Source organism: Hemicordylus capensis, chromosome 2 (genome assembly GCF_027244095.1).
Source record: "Hemicordylus capensis ecotype Gifberg chromosome 2, rHemCap1.1.pri, whole genome shotgun sequence".
NCBI lineage: Eukaryota > Metazoa > Chordata > Lepidosauria > Squamata > Cordylidae > Hemicordylus > Hemicordylus capensis.
The window spans coordinates 207,769,270-207,789,239 of NC_069658.1; the positions used below are offsets into that span (position 1 = coordinate 207,769,270).

Here is a 19,970-nt window from a genome sequence, read left to right on the forward strand (position 1 = left end):
ATCACCGACAGCTCAGATCCCATCAGCGTATACTTGAAGTTGGGGGGGGGGGTTGCCCCAATATGCATCACTTTACACTTGTTTACATTAAACTGCATTAGCCATTCTGTCATCCACTCCCCCAGTTTGGAGAGATCCTTTTGGAGCTCCTCACAATGTTTTGGATTTCACTACCCTCAATAGCTTGGTATCATCTGCAAATTCGACCACCTCGCTGCTTACCCCAACTTCTAGATCATTTATGGATAAATTAAAAAGCATCAGTCTGACATGCAGAAACAGCTGCCGCTGCCCACCCTAGCCCTGTCCCATACAGAGGCTGCAACCCAACGGCCGGCCGGGTCTTCCTTTCGAGTCGAGAAGCCTTGGAGAATGAGTTGCTCACGGCAGGCCAGCCAGGAAAACCGCACTGACTGAGCGGCTGGGTTGAGCAACTCCTGCTTTCTCAACCCTCCAGGGCTGGTCCAGTCTCCGGGGATTGGTGTCCATTTCTGGGTGCATCTTGAAAACCAGCCTGGAGATTTTCATGGCTTGGTATTGGGGGAAAAGTATCCCCAGCAATAGCCTCAGTCAGAAGTTAGCAGTCCTAACCTCCACCGTACTAACCCATAAACAGGGCCTAAGGAGTTGATGTGCACAGGCCAGAGGAAAACAGGTGAAACTGTACAGCATTTGGGGAGGGGGCCATCAGCCGGTCCTTTGCAAGCAGGAGGTCCCAGGTTTACCACTGGCAGCATCTCCACAAGGCAGGCTCCCATGTTCCTAGCACTGCAAGCCAGGATACAATGGGTGGGGCCACTCAAAGGCCAAGGGGAGGGGGAGGGAATTCAGGACCTCACATTTTGTTTCCTGGAGGGCTGTTACCCCAAATCTCCTCCAGAAGAGAGTGTGTGCATTCACACACCAGCCAAACTTACTTTTGAAGTTCTTTTGAGAGCCTTGGATCCACTCCACACACAAGTTGGGCTTTGTCTTGCAAATTCTAGCTTATCTCAGTGTACCTCCGGGTGTTTAAAATGCTGGTTTTAAGCTACCTTTTCTGAAAACACTGGAGCAAATAGAGAGAAGCACTGACATAGAATCATTGGCATGATAAGAGGGATGCGCTTTTTAGGAATGCAGATATCAGTCTTGAGGAAGCTCTCTCCCCCCACCCCCCCGCCATTGGCTAGAAGGAAAATACAGAGCATGCCATGTGAACCTGCATCAAAACAAAAGCTGAGAGCAGAGGGGAAGGGCTGCTTCCCCCAATGCCGCGAGTGTGGTTCGAAGAGCTTCGCTCAACATTTACCCCGCAGCATGAAGCCAAGTGCGAATAACGCCCTGGTAGACGTTTCTCCCACCCTGTCCCTGCCAACCCCACCCCCAAAACAATCCACCATAATACACATTCTACATATCTCAGAGATTATTATAAAGACAGGGGCGTTGATTCTCAGTTGCCTTATCATCATGATATAGATTTGGCTTTATACCAAGTGTCCAGGGCTGGAAATTTGACACCCATATGCTTTCCATCCACTGACCTTTGGTTCAGCATAAAGCAGGCTTCCCAGCCTTGGGGGACCAGGTCTTGATGGACCACAACTCCCATCATCCCCTGTCGCAGGGCTGATGATACTCCAATGTTTTGGGACTCAACAGGTTGGCAATTGCTGAGATAAACTGGGTTGTAAACCGCCCAGAGACGTAAGTTTTGGGAGGTATAAAAATGTTTTGATAGATAAAGGAAGGAAGGAAGGAAGGAAGGAAGGAAGGAAGGAAGGAAGGAAGGAAGGAACTTCAACAGGGAACCTGTCCATATACTTTCCCTCGATCTACTTTTGGTTCCAGGCAAAGTATATCTGGCTGGGAATTTGACATCAATGTGCTTTTGTCTGGATGCGAGGGCTATTCACACGACCGACCCGTGAAGAGGGTAGAAGAACAAGCATCCCAGCCAGTGCTCGCTGCCAATTTCCAGTTGTTTGTTAGCAAAAACCTAGCTAGAAGTGATTGTGGGTGCGAGAGGAGTTCTCATGGCCCCACCTTACCCAGCTCTCAAACCCAGCATTTTAACAAGGTAGGGTTGTTAAAACCCATCCTGCTCAGCTCCCGTCTCACAGCCGATCACTCCCCCGCCCCGCCGTTTGATCACACACGATAGGAAATTGGGAGGGCGCACACAGTTCCTGAAGGTGGGCAGAATGCTGGTCGCGCCCCATCAATGGTCATGCGATCAACCCTACAACGTCTCTCGGGTTGAGAATTGCGAATCGTTGATCTGTGTTGAATTACTTACTTACTTGCACTTTACGAATTATGTCAGAAACTTTCATACAAATGATGTCTGAATTGATTTCCTCAGAAGCCCCCTGCCCAAGACAGAGAATCACCACCACCAGCACCATGTTGCAGTGCTGTGGCCAGAGAACCTGTGTCTTAGTTGTTCTGTCCAGGCCCTGCTTTCCAGCAGAAATTGGCTCCCCCCAAAGCAACTTGCAAGGCCCATCCTTCAAAGCCGGCAGGATCAGTCAAGAGGGGTCTGTCTGTATGGCGAGGAGAGGATGGCATCTGCATTTCTGGGTCCCAGCTCCACGCTCCTCTTGCTTGCATCCCAACTGGCGGCTGCTCAAGACTGCTCGGCTTTACTTCTCTCTCTCCTTTTCTAAGCTGACTCTTCAGAGGAAACCACCACGCGGGTATCCAGCTGATTGCAGGGAGGCGTGCCGCTCTTGCTATTTTGGCACAGAAATGGCCCCAAATCCTGACGCACCTGCCTGGGCATGGTGGGAGGCTGAGAAGTCAGTACCGCCTGTGGCTGGAGAAGGCAGGGGAGGCGTCCGACTGCAAGATGATGCTCACCAGGGTTCCCAGCCTCAGCCTCCCAGCCGCTGGGCCCGGTGAGGTCCCTGCCAAGTACTGAGGCCAACGGGGCTGCCCACTTGGACAGAAGCGATTCCTGGAGATGTTGGTCTCCAAATTAAATTTCATAAAGGGTCAGTTCAGACGGTACTTTTAAATGTGCAGATCGTATGTCTGGGGTTTATTATACCCCATTGGAAAACAAATTCAGACAAATAGGCCAGTGTGGATAGAGGGAATGCTGCTATTCTGGGCTCAGTTGTGTTTACAGTTCAGACTCGTATCTCGACAATCATCTAATCACATGGTGGTGACCGACGCACAGTTTAAACCCTAGCGTTCTAAAAAAGACCCTTAGGACACTTGTTTTTTCAGGCTTTTAATTAATTAATTTTAAATTGCTGGTTTTAAAGCGTAAAACTGTTTTAATTGTTCTACTGTTTTATATTTGTTGTATTTTAAATTAAATTAAATTTAGTTTGGATAATAATAATTATTATCATTTATTTATTCAATTTCTATACTGCCCTTCCAAAAATGGCTCTGGGAGGTTTACACAGAAAATAATAATAATAAATAAATCATTTGTACATGTGTAAAGGAATCTAATTACATACTGAAATTATCACATGAACTCTCCCCCCCCGCCAAAAATCCCTTCGCGAGATGGAAGTTTGGGGTGGTATACAAATTTGAGGGGGGGGAATAAAGCTATTAAAATATCCTGGGTTGCCTAAAGGTGGATGTGCAGATTCCTGGCCGACCCTGACTTTAATCGAGAATCATGAGTTGCCTGTAGGCACTTTTACATGCTGCACCAGACATACTGCTGCCTGGATTGTGCAGCACAAATTTGAGAGGGGGTGCCAAGGGTGCCCTCATAGTACAGGGGCCTGGCTTATCCCTGCCCATTACTTCCCATCCAGTTAATACATGTGAATGAACAGATTCAGTACCAGAACCTCGGAGTTACAGGTCAGTAACTACCACTTGGGGAAGGAGGATCCACAGCTCTGCAGACTAGAGTTGGAGTTTGGAAGTGGCCACACGCAAAATCACCCCCGAGATTCTCAGTTGTTCCCACCACTGCTGACATTTCCATGCACAGGCTCCAAGGAGTTTAAAGTAAAGTTGTGCTTTTGAGCCCGTGGTTGCCTTTGGTAGAATACAGGAGGGGTTGACAATCATGAGATGATGCCTTTCGGCATCTTCCTAGATCGCTGCTGCCCAATATAGGAGTTTCCCATAGTCTGGGTAACATACCAGCAGGGATTCGAACCGGCATAAATGTGCACTGATGATCAAGAGCAGAATAAAGAGCCTTGCTGGAGCAGACCCAAGGGCCATCTAGGCCCACATCCTGCTTCTCACAGTAGCCCACCGGATGACTCCAGAAAACCCATCCAGGCAGAACATGAAGGTAACGCCTTCCTTCCGCTCTCACTCCTTGGCAATGGGTGTTGAGTGGTAGACTGCCCTTGAACATGGAGATTCCAAAGAGCTGTGGCTCTCAACCATGGATGGACCTTCCCTCCTCAAATCCCCCTCTGAAGCCATCTAAGCTGGTGGCTCATCAGGATGACGACGCATCAGGCCAATAAATATTTTGTCTTAGATCTTTCATTCAATTTCACTGGGTGATTGAGAACCAAAGCATCGTTTTCTATACCTCTATCACATACACCTTAATTGTCTTTATCCTAAACTAAAACAAATGAATCCAAACCCTGCAAACATTTTAGTCTTTCCCCCAACAAGAACCGTACAGGAAACCCCCAGAGTGATTTATCATTCTATTTTATTAGATATTTCCAAAAATAAAGGAGAGGGGATGCCAAAAGAGAGGGAAGTTGCATATGAGAATGTACATTTTTTAACCTGCATGGTTCCATATTGCAATACAGAAATCACACAGCTCTGAAGTACACCCCCACCCCCCTTTTCAGAAGGCCGGGGAGGGGGACACCCAAAAACTCAAGTTCAAGAGATTGTCCATTTAACTATCAGGCAAGAGAACTTAAAAACGCTGGATTGCTCTTAAATAACGGTTTCAATAAATAAACGGCATGAAGGCGAGAACACTCAACGCAGCTGAAACAAGGGACGCTCACCCAGGGTTTCTGACTCGTCTGCTCCGAGGTGGCTCCGCCGGGACGCTGAAGGGATGCGCAGGCGGCCAGGATTGCTCATTCTTGAACGGTGGAACTGATGGTGTGGCTACCTCCAAGGAGTCCAGAAAGCCACAAGGGGAAATCGCCAGAGGGGTGATGGGGAAAGAGAGGGGAAGGGATCCTACGCAAGTTCCACTCCCGAGGGGAAGGGAGCAGATGGCTCCAGGCACGGGAGCAGAAAGCTGGGCTCTTTCGGCTAGGAACTGAGAAGCCAGAGGAGACAGAACCGGGGTGCAATGGCCAGACACTGCCAAAGTTATTTACAAAAAGGAGGGGAGAAGAGGATTCTCACGGAGGGGTGTGCATGAATCGGAGTGTGGAGATTGATTTCTAGAAAAAAAAAGAGATTTGCCGCCTCGGGCTTGACATCAAAGACAACATGGGAGTCACAGAGCTCGATAACGACACACCGATTCACACTTCTCGGGAAGAACAAAGTCTTTCAAAAAGCAACTGATGACTGAACCAAAAGAAACACGTGACTCTTCACGACAGAGTCCCCTTCGCTCTCTTTGCCGCAACCCCCCAATCCTAGACATTCTCTGTACAAAGCACACAACACAAAACACAGATTTCTTTTTCAAACTGACTTCTGTTCATCCCTTCAAAAAACCAAAACGACCGGAAAATATAGATAGAAGCACACTCGGGCCGGGTGCAGACTTCAAAAAGAGCCAGACACAGTCTCGTTGGCCTGAGCGCCTTTCGGATGGAGTGGGGAGATGCCCGGGGGTGGGGCCCGCAGCTTGCAGGGCGGCGGGAAGCGTTTCGGACGGGGCGAGATCCGCAGAGGCCGGAGGAGGAGAGGGCGAGGAGTCCTGCGCTGGGCCTCAGGACTGCGGCGCTCCAACAACGGGCATCCCACCCCTCCTGCAGCTCAGGGCGGTCTCGGCAGCGGAGGCCACGCCGGGAGCATCGCAGGTGATGCTCAGCAAGACTTGGGCCGTGTCAAGCGGCGTGTGGCCAAGAGGCAGCGGGCTGGGGGTGGAGTGCGGGTGTTCCCTCAATCTAGCGGGAGGCACCTCGTGGCCATGTGCCCGGTACCAGTGAGGGGAGAAGAGCCTGCCTGTGCTGCTGCCTGCCTCCTCCGAAGGAAGGGTACACGCAAGGTGCCGCCACTTGGCGGGGTGGGGTGAAAGAGAGAGGAGCGGGACCATGCCGACAACCGGCAGGCTGCGTGGCACATTCAAGCCAGGCGCCCCCGCGGAAGGAGCCCAGTCCCTCTCAGCCCTGCCAGGTGGGGAGTGGAGGCTTCTCTCTCGGAGCCCGGGGCATGGCCGGGGCAGGGCTGCTGAGGCAGAGGGGGGCCATCCCCTCAGCCCTGCAGCCTTTCTGCCCAGCAATGCCCCGCTGGCTCTGCAGCATCTTGGAGCCCAGCTCACCGGCCAGACCAAGGGATGCTCAAGGAGGGCTGAGAGAGCTGGGCGCTCAAGTGGCGGGTCTGAAGGAAAAGCTGCCAAGCTGGAGAGGAGAGGGGAGGCAGGCGGAGTCGGAGCCTCCCTGCCCTGCCCCACGGGAGCGTCATGGTGGAGGCCGGCATCTCCCTTCCCAAGCTCTCCAAGAGCAGAAGACTTCAGAGCAAGGGGGGCTGTCCAGATGCCTCCCATCCCCCTCAGCCACAATCCATTACAGCTGGGGATGATGGGAGTTGTAGTGCAGCCACAGCTGGAGAGCCCCCCAATGCCCCCCCGGCCTGCTCCAGGGGACTCTGCTCCTTTCGCTCCAGCGGGTGTCCAAGCCGCTGCCTCCTCACAAGGCCTCGTGGGGAAGGAGCTGGTCACAGAAAGAGGCCTGCGGGCTCCAAGCGCTGGCGACTAAACCCCGAAGTGAAAAACCACCCCCACATGCAGAGGCTCGTGCCTCATACAGGGAACATTCCCCCTAGTTCTTCCCTAATGGTCTAGCAAAGGAGGTACCAGGGAAGGAGAAGCAGCGTTCCAAGGAGGTGCTTTGCTTTTTCTCTGGCTGCGCCAGATGCAAGCATGTCTAACAGTGTAAGCAACCACCAAACTCAGAAATCTCTCTCTCAGGATGTGAATCCCCTACAAGAGTCAAACTTGAGGTCACCAACCTCGACTCCATTTGGGAAGGGCAGGACATTGCCAGAAGCCGAGAACCCAGTTTCTCGTCCTGGCAAAGACGAGAAAGACGATGGAGAACAGCTTTGGGGAGTGGAGCGCCAGGATCTGGTCTTGTCAGGAATGCTGCACTGACGAGTGGGGTCCGAGTGCTTTGTTCTCCCCGAGAACGGCAATTTAGAGGGCGACTCCTATTCTGGACAAAGGAGAGAGAGGAGAGAGCACACACAATGCCACAGCCGCTGGGAAGCTGCACAAAATTAGCCACCTGAGAGGCATGGCCTCAGGGCTGTGGAGATGTCTAGCTTTTTAGGGGTGAGTGAGAGAGAGAGAGAGACCCCCGATTCTCTCTTACCAAAAAGGACTCTTAGTCTCTCTTAGTGACTGGGACAGAAAGCCTCTGTATTCACTGTCTTGCCCCAGGCTGCCCCGAGACAGCTGGGTCAAAGTCCAGGGTTTCCAAAAAGCTGCCAGGGGCCCCCAATGGGTCACTCCCGCCTCTCGCAAAGCAGCTGTCCGCCTCAGGACCCGGGGGCCGCACAATTCCTCTTGCGCCTCCCGTTCTACAGCTCAAGAGTGATGCGCAGAAACACTGACCAAGAGGAAACTGGGGGCCAGTCAAGCGGTGCTCCCTGGGACTGCTGCCTCAGCCGCATGGCCTGACTCCACGACAAGCAACACTCTGGAAACGTCCATTTGGAGGTTTTGGTGAAGTTGAGCTGCTTCCAGCCATGACGAGAGACTGCCGAGAGACTTGCCTGGGGGCAAAAGGGCCTCTCGTCCCAGGATGCCGTGACGTTATCACACCAGCAGAAATCCCCACATTTCCCCAGCCAGGGGCATCAGTGTTTTGTTCAATGAACTCGGGTCAAGGGCCTGCTTGCTTGGGGGAGAATGTCCAAAGACTCACCAGGAAGATAGACAGCGCCTTTCAGTCCAGATGTTGGTGGTCCCCTCTCCCACGATGGCAAACCAAGGGATGTGGCAGCAAAGTGGCTCGCCCCAGGCTTCGCCCGGTGTGGGTAGAGGTGCCCTGAACAGTCGGCCAGTTCTTGAACCAGCATCCGAAGCGGGCCGAATCAGCATCCGAAGCGTACTGCCCTCGCTTCTCAGTTGCTGCCGATGCTCCTGGCCTCCCACTCCGGGGGATGCCTGCCGCACTGCCCCACACAACGCAAAGCCAACCGACATTTGCCCAAACGCGGGGATACAACGAGCCAGCCACCCTAACCCAAAAGTGCAGTAAACGAAATGTTTCTTTCAAAGCACGAGTGTGCTTGGTCTGTGCAAAAATAAACGAAATAAATACATGATTTAAAAAAACAACAACATGAAGGAAGTTCACAGTATCACATACAGATAGGTAGCCTACAGTAGTGCACTTTGGAGAGGGGGCGGGGGAGAAAGATGAGAGAAAAACAGAGAGAAATTGGTCACTACCCGGAATTCAGGGCCCCTCCTGGCTTTGGATGCCCCCGGGGCAGGGAGCGGCTTGTGGACCACGACTCGGTTGGGTGGAAATACACCAGTTTTGTCTTCATTCTTTTGGAGAACGGAGGGAGGCAATGAGATGAGGGGAGGGGAAGTTTTGCTTCCGTTCTCTGGCCAACGGAGGGGGGCCTGGGAGGCCGCAGCAGCGATTTCTCCGCCACTCCGTCAGCCTGGCTGCAGGACTGGCCAAAAGGAACGTGTCAGCCGCCAGCGGCGGGAGCGCTGAGTCTCCCAGGGGCTTGCATAGAAGTTACTGCAGGAGGAAAGGAGAGAGAGAGAGAGAAGTTACCGGGACAGCAGAGCTGGAAGGCCCTGGGCGACTCTCCTGCCACCCCCACGCAAGAGGGGCAGGCAGGATGCAGTCGAGCCAGCGGCTCCGGGAGCCTGCCGTGCTGGGATCATCGGGGGCTGCTTTCGCAGACTTGTCTGTGCAATTCAAGGAGAGCCTCCCTGACCGCAGAAATGGACATGCAGCATCTAAGTGCGTAAAGCAACCCACCAGGGCTCCGATTTCTGCACCCGCAGAGGGACATTCCGCTTTCAGAATTGCTTCATTGTTGCTGGCAGTGTGGGAAGGCGCTCAGAGGGCCCGGGGGGTGCCAGACGCAGGGTGCACTTTTTCTAAAGCAAGGTCCAATACTGGCCCCCCGTTTGGCAAGACCAAGGTCTTCCAGGGCATTCGGGACTTGGCTTCAGCCAAGCAAAGTGCCCCCTGCTCTCAACTGATGTGTGGAGGGCACTCTGTACATGCTCAAGTTCTGTATTAGCCATATTCGCTCAAATGAAGACCCAGTCTCCATAGCCTATGCAAATGCATGCCCACAAAGGGAAATCTCCCAGAACCCACCGTGGCTTGGTGTGCCGCGCCACGTACTGTTGTGAGGTAGGACTGCATTCTCCAACTCCAACTCCCCCCAATTCTTCCTTCATATTTTGTTTCAAAAACAGGCATTTGGCAGCCCTGGGTTACTTAAGTGTTTTTGGGCTACAACTCCCACCGGCACGTGGCCATTGTGGCAGAGGATGATGGGAGTTGTAGTCCAAAACCAAGACTGGTGGGTGGTGGTGGTTGTGTTTTTTTTTTTGCGGGGTGGGAGGGAGACAAAAACAAACCAGGAACTTACTGTATCACTCTCCTCATCGGAGACTGAATGGATCTGAGTGTTATAGTGGAGAGGGGAGTACACCCAACTCCTCTCGTCTGTCGGGTGCTGGACAGCAAAGCAGGAAGCGAGAGGAGCAGCAGAGGAAAGAGGAAAGAGAGAGGGAAGAAAAAGGAGAGATGGAAGGACACCAATGAGAACCGCTTGACCACTGGAGAGGAGCCGAGAGAGAAAGAGAAAGAGTGAGGAGGCACCTCGGCTCACACCTGGACCCAGAGCCTGGAAGCCGACGTGTCTCGGAATCCGCGCGGCCAGAAGGCACGAGCACACGGCACACACCACCCCTGCCCCCCTCGCTCTGGGTTGGAAGGGGCCTGCCCCCCACCCCCCGCGGTCACAAATGCCAGACGGTTCGGTTTGACAAGTCAGTGGTATGGAAAGGGCATTCTGCATGCACCCAGAGGAACCATTTACTCGGCGGGTGCACGTGTCCCGTTAAAAGTACAGTGTGTTAGGAGCGCACAGCTGGCTCGAGGGAGACTTGGAACAAAGCCCGTACCAATGGATTCGTTACCCGGGTGGCCAGCTTCACCTCACCCACTTTGGGAAAGAACGGAAAGACTGGGAGCAAATGGGCGATCCCACGGAGAGACCCAAGAGGATTACCCAGCCCCAGCAAAGGCTCACGGGAAAGCCCCAAGGCCAGGACAGAACCTCCTCGGGCAGCAGCTAACTGGGACCCACAAGAGCCTTTGTGACATTTATTTCTCGCAGGCTTGTCTTAAGAGTTTGGGAATGTGGGGTCCATCAAGACTACAGGTTCACCAAGAAGCACAGCAGCAGGGGAGTAAGAAAGCAGCAAGAGGAAACCTGAAGCAGCAGCAGCAGCAGAGGGAGCGCTCAGAGGGGCGACGACTCGGGAGCTATCCTGCCTCCAGACATCCACAGGAAAGGTGGGGTAGGCGGGGAAGCTGGCAGCCTAGGCTAGTCCTGGGAGGGTCTTCTACTACGGGGACTGCTAGCGAGGCCACCGAGCTCTGAACTGCCACAAAGGGGCCCTGCATCCTCCCACCAACAGCAGCAGGAAAGCGAGTGGGAAAGGACGACACAGACACGTCACAGCCAACAGGTATCGGCATCCCGCCCCCGGTTCAAACGGAGCAGTGCTGAACATCTGCAAACGTGCTCTCTCTTCAGAGCTCAGCAAGGGCCAAAAATAAGAACCCCCCCCCCCCCGCAATACTGAAGCCAGCATGAGCACTTCCAGTCCCCGCCCCCCCCCCCCGGCCGTTCAGCACTGGCGCTACGTTTTGCACAATTTACTCCTCCTTCCTCTTTGGGCCTCCCCCAGAAACCACTCCCTTGTGCCTTTGCTGAAGAAGGTTCCAAATACCTCTGTTCCTCAGAAGCTTTGAACGTCTTTTTAAAAGGCGCATTGGTCCCCTGCTGGTCTATTCCCCCTCCGTCCCAAGACTTAATCTTTTCAAAACGTGCGTCCGTAACTCACCAACCCAGCACTGGCTGGTGCCCCCCCTTGGAGCCCTTCCGGGTGGGAGAGCAGCTCTTAAAATGAACACACTGGAGAGGAACCAGAGGACTGAATAAAACTGGCCAGAGTGGACTGGCAAAAAGCCCCAGTTCATCTCCGGCAATTGCAGGCAGGAGAAATTAACAGAGTGGCCACCTGCATATTTAGATCATCTTGAACTCTGTGCTCCTCCTCCTGCATCTATTACGGGAGTGTGTGCTTTCAGTTCTGTTTGACTGGGATAAGTTTGCAGCATTCTGGCTTAAGCGTGAACTGAGTTTCGTTTACTCCTAGTATTAAACCTGCCCAAGGTGTGTCCTATCCATTTTCCCTCAGAGTAAGATGGTTTCATAAGGACCCCGCTGATGGATCAGGCCCAAGGCCTCACTAGCCCAGCACCCTGTTTCCCCCCGATGGCTCTGGGGAGCCCACAGGCAAGCGGTGAGAGGGGCCTGCCCTCTCTCCTGCTGCTGCTCCCCTGCCACTGGTAATGAGAGGAATCCTGCCTCTGAGGCTGGAGGTGGCCGATAACCACCAAGACTAGTAGCCATGGATGTGCCTGTCTTCCTTGAATTTATCTAGGCCTTTCTTGATGCCATCTAGGCTGGCGGCTGTCACATCTTGTGGCAGAGAATTCCACAGATTAATTGTGCACTGTGTGAAAAAAAAAAAGTCCTTCCTTTTGTTGGTCCTAAATGTCCAGGCCTTCAGTTTCATGGGGTGACTCCTGGCTCTGGAGTTGTGAGAGAGGGACACCCCACGCATAATCTTACAGACCTCGTTCACATCTCCCCTTGCTGGTCTTTTTTCTAAACTCAAAGAAGGCCCAGACGTCTGTAGCCTGGCTTCCTAAGGAAGGTGCTCCAGGCCTCCTCTCCGCCGTCTCCCGTTCTAAAAGACCCTCCCTGGGGTACGCTGACAGAGCGGCAGACAGTACCCCGAGCGTGGCCGCCCCCCCCAGCCTCCTTCCACACCTGCCCGCCAGCCTCACTGCGGACTCTCCTTGGGCCCAGCAGCCCCCAGACGGGTCAGCCAAGCCGGGCCTCCGAGGCACACCTCCCTCCCCCACCCCAAGTGGGGCTCCGGGGCTACCGTGGTGCTGCCTTCTCCGCTCGCTAGCAAGTTGGTTTCGTCCCCGGAGGTCACGGAGGCGGCCCGGAGCCTGCGCAGGCGGGGAGAGTAAATCCAGTACCTTCCATCCGTGAACTGGATGGCACAGCAGGGTGAGTGGGAGGAAGGAGAGAAAGGTGGGGAGGAGGAAAGAAAAGACAAAAAAAAGATGAACAGGGAAAATAAGAGAGATGATGATGATAATGAAGATGAAGTTTTGAACAAGGGTTAGGGTGTGTACCAGCACCAGAGACGAAGCAGCACAAGCGGGTGTGTGTGTGTGTGTGTGTGTGTGTGTGTGTGTGTGTGTGTGTGTGTGTGTGGAGGCAGTGCATGGGAAGGGAAGGACCTCCCTGGCGCTTTGCTGCCTCTAGATTTCCCCCGGCCTCCTCCGGAGGGAGGTGCACCATGGAGGCAACCGGGGTCCACACCCAGACCGGGGACCTGGACGGCTTAGTGCAAGGGCTTGCCAGGAAGCCGCGTCTGGAGCGTGCGGAGAGCTCTCTGGCCGGGCCTGCAAGCCAGGCTGTCTTCGAGGGGCGATGTGGTGGAGCTGCGCGGCCAGTTCACCAGGGCAGGCACACACACACACACACACACGGCATGCTGACGTGCCACCCAGGGCCTGGGGAGCTGGACCGTCCCAGCCTGAACGGAATCTGCTGGGCTTCTCTTTGAGGCAGGGAAGCCTGGACTGGGGAGAGCCGAGTTCAAACACCCCCCTGGCCAGGAAGCTCCCGCTCAGCCTAGCCGACCACCCCCTTTGTGTTGTTGCAACACTGGGCCTGCGTGGGGAGAGAAAACGGACCCCCTATGCTACCTGGGTCTCTTGGGAGAAGAACGAGATGGGAATGCAATCCTTCAGCAGCCCCGTCTTCCACAGGAACCGATACCAGAAGTGAAAGTGAGAGGCAGGATTTGCACACTGGGAGCTGCCCTCTCCAGAGTCTGACCCTTGGGCCATCAAGCTCAGGACTGTCTACTCAAACTGGCAGCATTTCTCCAGGTCTTCAGGCAGGAGTCCCTCCCAGTCCTCCTTGGAGATGCTGCCAGGGACTGAACCTGGGACCTTCCGCAGGCCAAGCAGGGCCCCTACTGGGGAGCGACGGGCCGGGTTGCCTTGGCACAGAACGGCATACGGCCTGCTTAGACAAAACCCAGCTTGGATTGGGGGCTGAGGGGTGCGCCAAGTGGTGTCGCACTGGGAAGATTTCAAGTCAATCAATATGGCCGTCCCTCCAGCCCTGTACTGTCCCCCTCCGAGTCAGAGCATGTCTCTGGGGTGTCCCCATACCGAGGGCTAGGGTGGGGTGGGCCGAAGGGAAGGCAGGCTCTGCGGGCTGAGCTGCAGCAGAGAAGCAAGGGCTTCCGGCTCCTGGCAGTCCCAAGCGCAAAGTGCGGCTGGGCCTGGCCTGGGCTGAAACCTCCCCTCTCTCAGCCTCACCATCCCTCCCCTGTGAAATAGGAACCTTGGAGCAGCTCAGGGGCCCGTTTTGGTGGCTTCTGTTCTTTCCGCTCAAATCCCGCAGTTAGCTCAGAGGCAGACGGAGCTCGTAGGACCCCCTGAGCTTCACCTAACAGAATTCAGGGTCCTAGTGCGGAACAAGCCTGAAATGTGCCCTCCTGCTGTCTACGGTGGTGAAGAGGGGGTGGTGAGGCTGGCAGAGCACGTGGGTGACCAGGGCAGGAGAGAAAACCCACACGCCCAGACCCAGAACCACAGCAAACAGCCCATGCCAAAGAGCACACATGAGAAGAGGGGAAGCGACAGGCAGGTGGCATGCCCCCAGGCTGCATGCAGTTCAACCAGAGCCGATTCCTTCTGCAGCCGGTTGGGAGGAGGAGGAGGAGGAGGAGGAGGAGGAGGAGGGGAAGGGAGTGAACACATGATGGGGGAGTGGACCAAATCAGGGAGGGGGGCGGGGGGGAGAGGTGGGTGCAAGGAACGGGAATGCTGACCCCCGGGGCCGTGGGGCAGCAGGAGGCCTCCGACTCCCCTCAGCTCTCAGTGAAGAGGGCAACGTGGGGTCAGAAGAAGAGGCCCACCCACGAGGAGTGTTTGGCCCTGGCTCCACGTGGAGGCCAGGAGGCCGATCCTCCGGCAATGCCCCTGCCGGCCCACTGGCTTCCAGGACTGCCTTCGCCTGCAGAAATCCATCCCCCAAGGGAGGCCTCTTGGCTTTCCCGCCCCGGGGGACCTGGCAGGCCGGCAAGCCCCCACTGGGGAGCCCCAAGAGGGACGCCCAGCCCTGCCACGGCTGAACTTCCGATGGGCCCGGCGAGCGGCCTTCTCTCTCTCGGCCTCACAGCAAGGGATTCTGGCTCGGGGCCCTTCAGAGGAGACCTTTCTGCCTTAGAGCACAGCGAGGGCTGCCGCTGCCACGAGGGTGATTCCAGGGCAGGAGCCCTCCCTGCTATAGCCTCCCCCCAGAAACTGGCATTCCAGAGCAGGGATTCTCCACGCTGGGTCCCCAGCTGTTGTTGGACTTCAGCTCCCATAATCCTCAGCCCCAGGGCCCTTTGCTTGGGGATGATGGGAGTTGAGGTCCAATAACATCTGGGGACCCAGCGTGGAGAATCCCTGCTCTAGACTGCCACAGAACCCGGAGGTGCTGGGCAGCTATCAAGGCAAATAAGCCAGACTTCTTCTCCTCCTCCCCCTCCAAGAATGTGTCCAATCCCCTTTGGACACCTTCTAAGCTGGTGGCAGTGAATCCCATAGATTAATTATGCCTTGCATGGAGTACCACCTTCCCCTGCTGGTCCTGGATTGCCTGCCAATCCCTATCACTGGAGGCCCCCAACTTCTCCTGTTAAAGGGAGGGAGGAAACCTCTCCCGGTCCACCTTCTTCTCCACACCGCACACCATCCCTATAAACCTCTATCACATCACCCACGTTTGGGATACTTCCCCCCGGCCCCGTCCCACTCTGATCCCCCCAAGCTCTGAACGTTGTCGCCTTTCCTCGTGGGGAAGCTCCCCCCACCCCACGTGGTTATGGGAGCCCCTTGGCAAGACCCGCTTGGAGGTGGGGGCCCCAGAACTGTCCAGAGAGCCATGCACGTGTGGAGGGCCCCAAGGAAGGGACCTAATGGTGTGTCTGGGGTTTGGGAGGGGGCAGGGGAGGGGGGCCTGGCTTAGCTCCCAGGCTCGGAGCTGGCAGATGGAATCTGGCCCGAGAAGGCCCGCACCGCCCCCCCCGCTCACTTACGCCCCGCCTGCGCCTCTCTAGACTTCCTCCTCCGCACCCTCTTCAGCCTGCAGGGAAACGGAAGAGGTTGAGGAGCAGCACCTTGGGAGCAGCAGGGCCAGCAGCCCCGAATCCAAGGAGCTGAAAGGGAGCTGCGAGCCCCCCGTGATGAGCAGGGAAGAGGCTCCTTGCACGGGAGGTCAAACCTGGACCTGGCGCTCAAGCAACACCCGGCCCTGTCGGCGTCCAGGAATTCTGCAGGCCTCAGAAAGGCCCAAGGACAAGAAAGAGGCTGGAAGAGGAGGGGGCTGGGAAACGTGGCCCAGCATCGCTGACCGGGCGCTTCTGCGTCTCCCCAGGAGCTCAAACGTTACTTACGAAATAGATATCCGGGACGGGCAGATCCTCCTCGTCCGAGGGCTGGCTGGCTGGCTCAGAGGCCTGGCTGGCTGTCTCCACCTCGGCGGCGGCGGCTGCGGACAGCACCCGGGCACAAGCCACTGGGGCGGCCTCCCTGGAAAGAACCAGAGGGCGGGATGAGCAGGGGCCGGGGGCCGACTGAGCAGCCTCAGCACAGGGAGGCAGCAGGGCGTAGGCGCCTTGCTCCCTGCGCCGACGGGACAGCTCTCGGCCTGGTCCTCGCGGTGCCACAGCCCTGCCCAGGGAAAGGCCACAGGAGCGGGAGAAACAGCTGCTTCAGATGTGGCTCCTCAGCCTGGCAGCTTGTCCAAGCGGGCAATCGAGCAGACAGACTCCCAGAGCCTCACCCCCGACGGGGCAGGCACCTTCCTGCTCTGGACTGCACAACTTGGCTGGGGGAGGAGGGCAGTGCAGGTGAGCAGAGGGCCTTGCCTCGGGGAAGGTGTGTGAGGCACTACACAGCCTTTTCGGTTCCCTGTTCCAGGGCTGATTGCGTGGTTTAGCACCGGGCTAACTTGAGCCCTTGCCGGCTTGCTGAATGAGGAACATGGGAAGCTGCCCTATACTGAGTCAGACCCTTGGTCTATCTAGCTCAGTATTGTCTTCACAGACTGGCAGCGGCTTCTCCAAGGCTGCAGGCAGGAATCTCTCTCAGCCCAATCTTGGAGATGCTGCCAGGGAGGGAACTTGGAACCTAGATTCTCTTCCCAGAGTGGCTCCATCCCCCTGAGGGGAATCTCTTCCAGTGCTCACACTTCTAGTCTCCCATTCATATGCAACCAGGGTGGACCCTGCTTAGCTCAGGGGACAGGTCATGCTTGCTACCACCAGACCAGCTCTCCTCTCTTGTGTTTTGCCTTCACGGGCATCACAATCAGGTGGTAGGATGGACTGTACCACACACAGGTGGAAGATGAGCATTTGTAAACACTCCCCTCCCCTTTTCTTAAATTGACTGGCAAGCAGAAAGTTAGCATGTTAGTGCTAATTTTTTTTTACTTACAGGGAGATTTTTTAAAAATGTTTCTTTTAGAATTAACTGCAGGGGACTATTCCGCCTGCAGCCAAAAGCTGTATACTTCCTTCTACCCAGCCTAGACCTTCTCAGCCTCCACTATGAGAAGAAGCCCATTTGCTGCCCAGAAAGTTGCCCCCTCCCCAAGGGCGGGTGAAGGTGCGCATGCATCCGCGACATCTACCCTGCAACAGCCACAGGCCCTAACCCTGCATCAGCCACGTCAGGGACCACAATCTCGACGTCACACTTGGGCTTCAGCTCCACCGTGATCTGCTGGAGGTCGTCTTCCACTCGGACCTGCTCGCGAGACCTGCGGGTTGGGGGGACAGAACAGAAGTCTGCAGGCTCCGTTCAGCATCCCAGCCGTCTCTCTCGACCGGCCAACATGACTGGCAGGCGGCAGGATTCACACTGGGCAGAGGTTCTCGAACTTGGCCCCTGGGAGCCCTAGTCCAAAAGCAGGAGAGAAGGCATGCCCCTTTCACCTCTTGCGCCTGTGGGCTTCCCAGTGGCATCTGGTGGGCCACTGTATGTGGAGCAGGATGCTGGACTGGATGGGCCTCCTTGGGCCTGATCCAGCAGGGCTGCTCTGCTGTTCCTAACCTCTGGGGACCAGAATCCCTGACACTGGGCATGGACCAGTACGTGGCTCCAGGAAAAAATGGAATTACGATCCAGCTGCCTTACAGGGAAGCCAGCCGTGGGTGTAGCTGTTCCACGACTGTCTACTCGGACTTGCGTCCCCGGAGGAAACAGAGGCAGCACGGAGCCTGCGCAGGGAGCGGGTACAGGCCCAGTGCTTTCCATCTGTGAACTGGACGGCACACCAGGGTGAATGAGGGAAAATGAGAGGAAAAAGAGAGAAAAGCTGATTTGACAGCTGGTCCATTCCTTGGAGAGGACGGCCTCAAAACAGCGGTGCATCAGCTGGTAACCTCCCGGCTCGACTCTTGCAAATGCGCTCTGTGTGGGGCTGCCTCTGTGTGTAGTCCGGAAAGGGCTGTTCCACTCACCTTCCGTCCTGCCCTGAGGAATGCGTACGCCGCCTGCAAAGGAAGAGCAGCACTGTGTAAGGTTAGCCCCAGGGCAACTACTCTTTTTCATAGAAGCAGAGGAAAATAGCTGGAGGGGACCTTGGAGGTCTTCTAGTCCAACCTCCTGCTCAGTGCAGAAATCTGCCAACAGAGGGAGGCCCACCACATCATGAGGCAGAGTGTTCCACTGGCCAAGCAGGGAGCAATTTCCCAACTTGTGTCCATCCTACATCTACTTCCTTAGAACTCCAGCCCACTGGTTCTAGTCCTGCCCTCCAACAGAGCAACAGAGAACAAGGACACCTCCTCCTCCTCCTCCTCCTCCAGGACAGCCCTTTGGATATTTGAAGGCGGCTCTCAGGCCCCTCCTGAGCCTTCTCTTTTTTTCCAGGCTCAACAGCCCCAGCTCCTCCAACTGCTCCCCATGGGATTTGGTTTCCAGACCCCTCCCCATCGTGGCCGCCCTCTCAAAGGGGTGCTCCAGTTACAGCGGATAATTAATCCCATCAATCCTCTTACCCTTGCTTGGCAGGGAATATTAATTAAGAGCCCTCATTAGCATTCTAGGCCATTCAAGGAAAATGCCACCAATCAGGTGCATTTCCAGCAAAGAGCAGAGAAGCCAAGGAAGGGGAAAGGGCGCCCGCAGCCAGGCTGCCTCTCTCTCACCTGTATCTGGGCTGCTCCGAGGACTCGGAAGGGGACCTCTCGGGGACGGAGAGAGACGTGGAGGAAAGCGTCGTAGCGATGGAGGCGGTGGTTGCTTCTTCGAAAGACGGAGGGGTGCACGGAAGCAGGTCCGGCCGGCCTGTTGTGCCCACAGCGGGCAGAGGAGAGAACACTCAGACAGCGGCGTCCCCAGGAACACCAGTGCAAACCAGGGGCCACCACTCAGAGGACTGCTCTACGACGACGTGCAAGAGCAGGGATCCTATCTGGCCCGGTCCCAGCAGATACTCTGCTTCCTAGAGGAGGCCGTTCTCTTGGGCGGGCAGGCGGGCAAGCTGGACCTTGTGGCGAGCAGAGACCCTCCGGAAAGGGACCCAGTCATCACAAGCGAGCTCGGGGAATGGGCAGGGGTCGGTGTCAAAGTCACACCCCAGTCTCCAAAATAAGGCCCACGGCACCCTGCTCTCTGCTGCCTTTCAACAGCTCCAACCACAAAACCTCACACACACACACACACCCCAAGGGCCAGGTGAAGCAGAAAACTGCCCTGCTGAAAAGAGCGGAAAGCAAACCAGGCAACTTTGGCTTCTGGCCATGGCACTGTTTGAAGATGGGCTGAGACCGTGCTGAAACCACACGGCTGTTCAAGGAATCAATTTTCTAGTCCTATCGCGGCAAGGAAAAACGGGAGGACAAGAAAGCTTTTCGCACTGTCTCGAAAACCTTCTGGAATGGAAAACGCTCCCGACATATCACCATATTTCCAAACCAATGTTGGGCGTGTTATAACCTCTTACTCCTCCTCCCCTTTCAAACCCCTGATGGGAAAAGGAATGCATCCCCATTTCTGTAGTTCCCTAAAAGAATGCCCCAGTTGATGCAGCCAAACCAGAAGCCATGGGTTGCAATGGAAGGCTGTCACTGGCGAGAGCTCCGGACTAGGGCTGGAGAGACCTGCATTCAAATCCCCATGCAGCCACAAAGCTTGCTGAGCGACCTCAGGCAGAGAATCTCCCTGCTCCACGCAGCCAATGGGACTCTGTCTCCAACCGGCCCCCACCGGAAATGGAGAACTTGCCTCTTCAGATTCTCATTTCTCCCTTTGCCTTAAAAAGGGACTGAAAATCTATTTTTTTAATTCTCCAGGGGCTTGGTCTCATAGGAACGTAGGAAGCTGCTGCCATATCCCGAGTGGTCCATCTAGCTCAGGATAGTCTACCCAGACTGGCAGCGGCTTCTCCAAGGTTGCAGGCAGGAGTTCCTCTCAGCCCTGTCTGGAGATGCTGCCAGGGACTGAACCTGGGAGTGTCCA

The 19,970-nt window shown here is 55.5% G+C and overlaps 1 protein-coding gene across 11 annotated transcripts in view; it reads right to left on the bottom strand.

The window, feature by feature from the left end:
- The window catches only part of PIP5K1C (phosphatidylinositol-4-phosphate 5-kinase type 1 gamma), a 60,901-nt gene that overhangs the window by 9,652 nt on the left and 31,279 nt on the right, over positions 1-19,970 (bottom strand). For 2 of the 11 annotated variants that reach the window (XM_053292669.1, XM_053292666.1), the window contains 5 exons: positions 18,659-18,797; positions 17,969-18,001; positions 17,161-17,265; positions 15,896-16,031; positions 12,308-12,421 (listed from right to left, as the gene is read on the bottom strand). In XM_053292669.1, the coding sequence (XP_053148644.1) occupies positions 12,308-12,421; positions 15,896-16,031; positions 17,161-17,265; positions 17,969-18,001; positions 18,659-18,797 (527 nt within the window). Of the gene's footprint in view, positions 1-4,625; positions 8,838-9,708; positions 9,796-12,307; positions 12,422-15,538; positions 15,586-15,895; positions 16,032-17,136; positions 17,266-17,968; positions 18,002-18,658; positions 18,798-19,970 lie in introns of those variants that run through there. The other 9 variants (XM_053292667.1, XM_053292665.1, XM_053292668.1 and 6 more) reach the window with 8 other exon arrangements.